The sequence below is a fragment of the Muntiacus reevesi genome, chromosome 18 (assembly GCF_963930625.1).
Source record: "Muntiacus reevesi chromosome 18, mMunRee1.1, whole genome shotgun sequence".
NCBI lineage: Eukaryota > Metazoa > Chordata > Mammalia > Artiodactyla > Cervidae > Muntiacus > Muntiacus reevesi.
In genome coordinates, this window is record NC_089266.1 from 9,564,758 (window position 1) to 9,573,201 (window position 8,444).

Sequence of the window (8,444 nt, forward strand, 5' to 3'; positions counted from 1 at the left end):
CAGCTTGTGCGTCTCTGCATCCCCCCCCCACCTGTGTGAGCGCCACGGCCAGCCCTCGGGGTGGGGTGAGAATTACACGACCAGCGCAGCATCGCACACAGAAAAAGTCAATACCCCCCCAACCCCGAGAGCCTCCACGGGCACCGTCCCAGGCACTGCACCTCTGCCCTAGGAGGTAGGAAGTGATCATCATTTCTTTGGAAGTGGAGAAACCGAGGCAGAGGGCACCTGCCCAAGTCTCACCCCTGGACTGAGGCCTGGGCTGCAGAGCGGCCATCCTGACGACGCTGCTCTGAACCTACGTGCCCCCACCCCTTTCTCTGCCTCTTCCCTCCAAGGCCCCTCACTCATTCCCATGATCTGCTGGAGCTACAGCTGGAGACCCCTCTGTCTCTCTTTCCCAGCAGAACTCAGCAGGGAACACACCCCTGCTGACCACCTGACTATGTGAGGGGATGCCTGGCCCCAGTCCTGAGGTCAGACCCCAGAGGCAGCACCCCCCACCCTGCCTCCTTCCTGAGTTCCTCCCCCGTCAGGTACCTGCTCTGCCCCTTAACGTGGCTCTCCTGCCTGCAGCTTTGTTCTTCCTCCCCTGCCTTGTCTAACAGCTCTCAGGGGGACAGCAAAGACCCTCACCCTGGTCCCCACTGCTGGGGCTCAAGGCTGCCCACCCTTTGGTTCCAGAGCCCCTACTCCCCCCACAGGCCATAAGAAAGCCTTCTAAGGCAGTGGCTAACCTTTTAGAGGTCACCTACTCCTTTGAGAATCTGGTGGAAACCACAGTCCCTGTCCACTGGAAACCACAAACACGGGCACACATACACTCAGCTGCGCTTACTGTTTCAGGACTCGAGGGTGTCCTTCAGGCCCATCTCTGGACACACGTCCACAGACCCCAGGTTGAAAGGATGAAAAGGATCAGTCGTGTCTGACTCTGTGACCCCATGGACTGTAGCCTGCCAAGCTCCTCTGTCCATGGGATTTTCCAGACAAGAATACTGGAGCAGGTTGCCATTTCCTCCTGCAGGGAATCTTCCTGACCTAGGGATCGAATCCAAGTCTCCTGTGCTTCCTGCATTGCAGGCGGATTCTTAACCATTGCATCACCTGGGAAGCTCCCCGCCCCCTGGGTTAGGACACTTTTTTATAGAGGTAATATCTCAATTTGATTTTAAATTTTTAAAAATTTTTAAATTATATTTTAAAATTTGTTATGGCTGATCTGCAGGCCATGTTGGATCTTAGTTCCCCAACCAGGGATCAAACCCATGCCTCCTACAATGGAAACTAGGAGTCTTAACCACTGGACCACCAGGGAAGCCCTTCAAGTTGATTTTTTACAGCAAACCTTCACCCAGTCCACCCTGCTGGGGTCTCCAGAAGCTTAGCCCAGGAGGCTAACTGCACACAGCTGACCCCAATTTTATCAGCTACAAAATGGGATTCCCCTGGGTCTCTATCACTTTTCCACAGGAGCTGCACATCCATGCAGTGATGGCGGCATCAAAGGCTCCAGGATTCCAGCCAAACCAGGCCTCGGGGTCCCGGGACTATGGGCCCTGGCTGAAGGAAGCCAGCTTCATTCCTGCCCTTTCTGAGACGTTGGTGCCCCTGACCATCCCTCAGGCTGCAAGTCCTCCCCAGCCTCACTTCCCCTGACTGCCTTTCCTCCCAGCATTCCAGGGCATCTCACGTACCCTGACACCCTGTGGCCTCATGGTCTACGTACCCTGTAGCAACCAAACAGAAACCTAGCCCATCACTCTCAAAATCTACCCGCTCACTGTAAAACTAGGCACAAGCGCTGCTGTCAGTCTGTATTCTAAGTATCTCTAAGGTTCTCTTCTCAAATCCAAGTTGCCTTGTTTACCCACCTTGGAGGCGACTGCTCTGTGCAAAACCTGTGAGAATCACCTGTGAGAAACCAATGCCCAATCCCTGGGTCCTGAGGGTCCCATGTGTGTCTGTGTGTGCACTCAGTCATGTCTGATTCTTTACGACCCAATGGACTGTAGCCTGTTGGGTTCCTCTGTCTATGGAACTTTTCAGGCAGGAATACTGGAGGGAGTTGCCATTTCCTTCTCTAAGGGATCTACCTGACCCAGGGATTGAACCCTTGTCTCCAGCATTGGCAGGCGGATTCTTTACCACTGAGCCACCTGGAAAGCCCCAATATGGGACTCTAATTCTGACATCTGCCTTTTGGCAAACTCCCTGGGCGATGCCCACTGTCGCCCACAGGTGCATACCCTCAATGCCTCTCCTCGGGTCCTTCGAGGTGGAATGCGAACTCCATGTGATAAACCAGATGTCTAGTCCCATTCGCCCTCTTGGGCCCTGCTGCCCAAGAGTCTGCTATGTACCCAGACTCTCACCTTTCCCAAGTAGCCTGTCTGTCTACTTTGGCACCATGAAATGGCACTTAACCCATGCCTCGCCCATGTTCCCCTAGCTCCATCCTCCAATTTAGGGTTCTTTATGCTTCCAACCTTGACTTCCTAAGTCTGCCATTCTCTTTTCAGAAAGCCCGTCCTAGCCACAAGACCGTTTGCTCTCGGCTCTCTGTGTGTGTCCTAGCCACAAAGACCATTGCTCTTGGCTCCGGGTGTGTCTGTGTGTGTGTGTATGTGTGTGTGCATGTGCGTGTGTGTGTGTGCATGTGCGTGTGCGTGTGTGTGTGTGTGTGCGCGCGTGTGTGTGTGTGTGTGTTTGTGTACACAGGGTGGAAGGCATGTCCAGGACAGGGGAGAAGAATCAGTGGCATTTACAGTCCAACCCCTGGTCTGCCTTCTCTTTATCTCCTTTCATGTATTTTTTTTTGCTTTATTGAGATATAATTGACATATAGCACTGTATAAATTTAAGGTGTACAGCATAATCATCTGATTTACATATATCATGAAATGATTACCACGAAATATTCCATTAACACCCGTCATCTCATATAAATACACAATGAAAGAAAACCAATTTTTTTTTCCTTGTGATGAGAACTCTTAGGATTTGCCCTCATAACAACTTTCTTATCTATCACCCAGCTGTCTTAACTATAGGCATCGCATTGTACATTACATCCTTAGTACTTATTTTTTATTTTTTAAACTTTTTATTTTACATCGGTGTATAGTTGATTAACAATGCTATGATGGTTTCAGGTGTATAGTAAAGTGGTTCAGTTAATATACACACTTTTTCTTTTTCCTGCCTTTTTCTTTTGCCCATCCTCTAGACTGCCTGGGGTCCTCCAAGTGTATCTCTTAGATGTTTTGGGAGCCAAGGGCTTCATCTGCTCCCACGGCCCCTTGGACACTGGATCAGTGGCTCTGCATCACAATGAGGGTGGCTGCATGCCCCCACCCAAGCCTGGGAGTCATCTACACCCGCACATGTGGGATGCAACCCAGCAGAGATGGCCAAGAGGACTAGCAGGATCCCAACCCACCTGCAGCTCAAGGACTGGCATCCAAGACCAGATTCCAGAGGACATGGCAGTCCCCAGGCTGCAAGCTGGCACCGCACCCTCAGATCAGAGAGGGAAGAACATGTAGGGGGGAGAGTGCCCTCCCTGCCACGTGCCACAACCAGAGCACACCCTCTAAGCCCTGCACACATCTCTTCTCACCTCCCAACCCAGGTTCTAGTCACCCCCGCTGGAGAATACATCCTCCCAGGGACACTGAACAGGACCAGGAACTCAAGTGCCCCACCCCCGCCACGGCACCCTCCTCCTCCCATCAGAACCTGGAATCTCTCTTCAGAACCCCAAATGCTTTTCATCTTCTGACCCAGTTACTTTGTTCATTATTTGCGCAAAGCACATGTAGCCTGGTTTACTTTAAACCATCCCCGGGCAGTCGGTTGGGGTGAGGGGTTCAACAGGGCTTCAGTCCCCCTTGACCCATACAGTCTTACATCCACTTCCACCCTGCCTGGAGCTGGAGTCCTGGTATTCCTTCCCCAGGGCAGGGAAAATGCATTGCATCTCCCTGCTGTCCCCTAGGGTGGAGCGGGTCACTCCGTAACTGCTTATTGAAACACAAGCAAGCCCGATAGGCAAGTTGGGATTACAAAACACAGCTGACTGTACACTTTGCAAACTGACTTGCCAACAGTGTCTTTAAAGAGCACCCACCCACACCCCCATTGCACCCAAGGCCTCACTCTGCTCACAGGAAGCTTGGCCTTGCTTTCCCCGAGCACGTGTCTGGAGAGAGCACTGCTGTTTCTGAGTGCCTGCTGTGTATTTCCCCGAGAGCCCACTACCTGGACCCCATCAGCGTGTGCCCCAGGCCAGCCCACTTGCCCTGGCAGCCAGCATGTGGCCTTGGCTGCAGGCTCTGCCCCACTTGGTGCTAGAGACCATTGGACGGTCTGCAGAAAGCAGAGACTGGAGATGGGAGTGTTCTGAGAAAGATGGACTGGAGGCACTTTTTTGGAAGACAGTGACCCTGGGCACCGCCACCCAGGCCAGGGTGGGTGGGCACTGGTGGAGATTTTACCCTCTGGGTCCAGGGAGCTCCTGGATTTACCGGTGACTCCAGAAATCAGCCGGAGCAGCCCAGGTCTGCCCAGTCACTCAGCTGGCTTAAGGAACTCCAAGCTCCTCCACTGTGGCACTGCCCGAAGAGCAAGCCCAATGCGGTTTCCAGCCAGATTCCTGGGGCCGTGAGGGCCTGCAGGAGGTGGTGAAGGACTCATCCATTAGATGAGACAGGGCCAGGCCAGCGGCACTTTGGAGCAGGGCTCTGAGACCCAAAAGGCTTCCGGCTCATTCCCACTTTCCTGGAAAAGGTCAGGGAGCAGGGCCTTCCAGGAGGAGCCCCGGTCACCCCTTCCCACCCCTTCCTCCTCAATCACATAACCTCATAGCAAACTTTCTGCCAACCCCAGTTCCAATCCCACAGGCTACAAGAGCTAAGGAGATGCCACCCCCACCCTTCCCCCAGTAATCTCTATACAGGCAGACAGAAACATAACTGTTTCTTAAGCCAGCTGCCTCTTGCCGACCCCAAGCCATTTATTAAGCCCGCATGCAGCCAACAATGAAAGGAGCTGGCGCGCTGCATTAAAGATCAGTCTTTAGGGAACCCCAGTGTGCAACAGGCCATCACCCTTTCCGGATCCTTGGCCCACTTCCCTGGTGGCAGTCACCTGTAGAGCCTGAAAACTACAAAAGCCAAGGTCTGAGCCAGATTTTGTGTCTGCAAAGAGCTCCAGACCCCAGGCAATTCTGCTTTCAGTCAGAGCAGAGAATCATCATCAAGGAAGTCATGCACTTGTACCATGTAAAGCAGAGGTGGAAAGGCTATTGCTCTGTAAGGTTTCCTCCACAGCCACCCAGGTCCGACACCCTGGGCTGTCTCTGCGACATGTCCCTAGTTGACTGAGCACAGAAGGGCTGCCCGCGCAAGACTGGGCAGCATTCCCCCCAAATTCGCATCCACCCAGAAGCTGTGAATGTGACCTTATTTGGAAATAAGAGTCTTCACAGATGTGATCAAACAAAGATGAGGTCAGTGGACTAGTGTGGGCCCTGAATCCAATGACTGGTATCCTAGTAAGAGGAGAGGACACACACACACAGAGAAGGTGGCCACCTAAAGACAGAGCAGAGATGGGAGGGATGTGTCTACAAATCAAGGGACGCCAAAGATTGCTTGGAGCTACCAGGAGAGGGGGCCTGGCACAGATTTTCCCTCCAGGCTTTCAGAAGGAACCTGCACAGCCAACACCTTCATTTTGGACTTGAGGCCCCTAAGCTGTGAGAGATCAATTTCTGCTGTCTTAAGCCCCTCCAGTTTGTGGTCACTTGTTACAGTAACCATGGGGACCAAAAACACTGGGTTCTGCAGCAGGACCCTGGCATCAGCAGGCCCTGTGGAACCTCTGGGCTGGGCTGGGGTGAAATGTTTTGGCTCTACGATGACTTTGATGCAATGATTTAGACACAAATGCCAGGAGATGCAGGTGGAAGAGAGGGCAACCTGCAAAGCAAGAAGGAGCCTTGAGGCATATGGACACTCCTGGACCCTGACCTTTGTTGCCCTTGAGTCAAACCCAAAGCAGAAAACAGCCCCAGCGCTGCCTCAGCTGACACTGGGCAAGGATCGGAGGGGCTGGCTGGACATCCTCTCTGTGCAGCTGAGGAGTGTGAGGTGGTCCCAAGTCCAACCCCTTCTTACTCTTAGACTCTTCAAATCTGTGGATTCCTTCCCTTCTTGCTCCTAGAATCTTCTAATCTGTGGATTCCTTCCGGGCCTGGGCCTGATTCTGCCCCAGAAACACAGCTTCTCTCTCTGCAGGGGCCTGGACAGGTCTGGACTCCCAGGGGACACCCCTTGGAGGGCCGATCCTGGCTCCCACACTGGGACGAGCCTCTCCTCCCCACTCCAATCTTCCTGAGCAGTGAAGTCACATTGGAGAGCTTCTCGCAGTCGGGGTGCTGTGGGGAACCACTCTGCGAGCACACACCCGGCCCCAGGCGCAGGCTGGCCTGAGCTCAATGTGACTCGCACAGGTAGGATCACCTGAAGACTTCCTGGAGCAGGCGGTGGCGGCAGCTCCAAGGGCCAACTGGGGTGTGGCCAGGAGTCATGGGGAGATCAGAGTGGTATGGCTGACAACGGGAGAAACCCAGAGACCCCAGCTTTGAGCCTGCACAGGTGAGGGCGGCCCAGCCTCCCCACCCCTGGCGACAGGCTGCGGGGCTGGCTGAGACTTAGGAGCAGAAAATAAACCTGTGCGGAAGTGAGAGGGAGCTGCAGCCCACCTGCTGTACATCTGTCGTTTTGGTGAAACCTGTCCCAGGAAAACCAGGGCAGTGGAGGCCCACAGGTGACAGAACTAGATGGAAACCTCCAAGGTCAGCTGGTTCTCCCCATTTCTGCTGTGTTCTCTCTCCCCACTCTGTCTCCTGCCCCTCTGGGGCTCAGAATAACTGGGCTCTCTTTTCCTTGCTAGCTCCCGTATTTGGGGGACAAGAAATCTGGAGGGGAAAGGATATGCGGACTCTAGGCAGCCAGACAACCCTACCTGCCATCTCCAGTCACCAAAGCTTGTGTGGATATCCAGAAAAAACGGTCCCCACTCAAGGACCATTCTGCCTGTCCCTGCAGAGCTGTGCCTCCTGGGCAGAGCGGGGGAGGAGCCGGCCCTAGGGCTGGGCCCATCATTCGGGCTGTCCCACTGAGCCCGTGGGGAACCTGCCCAAGGGAGGGACGCTTCCATCCAGCCCCAGGCGGATCTGGTGAACCCCACATGGGGTTGCTGGCAGAGGCCCAGGCGGAGTAGCTTCCCCACCCAGCTCCAAGCCCAGAGGAGCCAAGTCCCATCTCACCTGTGAAAGTTTCTTCCTGGGGTCCCCCGTCCTTCAATCCACCGAGGTCAAGAGGGCCTCTACCCCCGCGCTGTGTCCCCCATTCTCCCCGCCCCCCCTCGCTGGCATCCCCGGGCCCTCCGCCTGCCAAAACCCAATCCGTTCCCTGGCTCCCTTTCTGGGACTGGAAACGCAGCGGAATTTCGGTGGAATTTTGAGGTTGAGAAGCATCACAGCAGAGAGGAAAAGAAAGGGAGAGAAGGAATGGGGGAAAAGAAAGTACGATTTTGGTCTCAACTTGCAGGATTCTAGAAGGCACCAAGGCCCCCGGGAGGCGGGCGCTGGGTCCCTCTGCAGGATGCTGGCGGGCGGGGCGCTGGCGAAACCTCGAGGTCCCGCGCGACCCGCGGGGGCGGTGGGCGCCCGGCCGGGGCGGGGTCGCCGTCCTTACCTATGTCTGCATTGCAAAACGCCTGTTGCGGGTGCACCGGGGAGCAGCTGCAGGCGTCGGCCCGGGGGAGCAGCGTCCCCAGAAGCAAGAGGCAGAACGCGAGCGGCAGGCTGTGGGCCGCGGCGCCCATGGCGGGCGGAGGGGCGGGGGGCGCGGGCTCGGGCTAGCCGCCGCCGCCTGGGCTCGGGGCGCTCCCCTCTCGCCGGCCGGGGCCGCGCTGGTCTGGACCGCACTCCGCGGGCGCGCTCTCCTCTCCGGCCCTCACTCGCCGCACAAACTTTCTTGGCTCTAGGTCGCGGGGTGCAGCGAGGGGGCGCGGGGCGCGGCCGGCGGCTCGGAGGCGAGAGCTGGCTGGGGGGCGGCGAGCGAGCGAGTGCGCGCGCCGCGGACCTGGTCCCGAGGTCTCCACTGCCTTCTACGGATGTGTGCGCTGCGGGTGCGGGCCGAGCCGGCCTTTTATTGCGCTCAGAGGCGGCTTGGCTCCGCCCCCCGGTGGCGGGCAGCCAATACCGGCTCCGGGAGCTCTCGGCCGCCCCCCTCCACGCGCGCCTCCCGCGCCTCCCGGCCCTCCCCCAAGTCCGGCTTTTGTTGTGCCCAGCCTGGCACTGCCCCGGCCCCCAGCTGCGCACCTGGCTTCCCACCGCTCGGGGCCGCACCCCCGCTGTCTCCCAGATCGCC

General features: G+C 56.3%; 1 protein-coding gene across 1 annotated transcript in view; it reads right to left on the reverse strand.

Annotated features, from left to right (window-relative positions):
- Window positions 1-8,203, reverse strand: part of TIMP2 (TIMP metallopeptidase inhibitor 2) — a 53,484-nt gene extending 45,281 nt beyond the window's left edge. The window contains exon 1 of the mRNA XM_065908531.1: window positions 7,767-8,203. Coding sequence (XP_065764603.1) covers window positions 7,767-7,896 — 130 coding nt within the window. The 5' untranslated portion in view covers window positions 7,897-8,203. The remainder of the gene's footprint in view (window positions 1-7,766) is intronic.
- Between the last annotated feature and the right edge of the window lie 241 nt (window positions 8,204-8,444).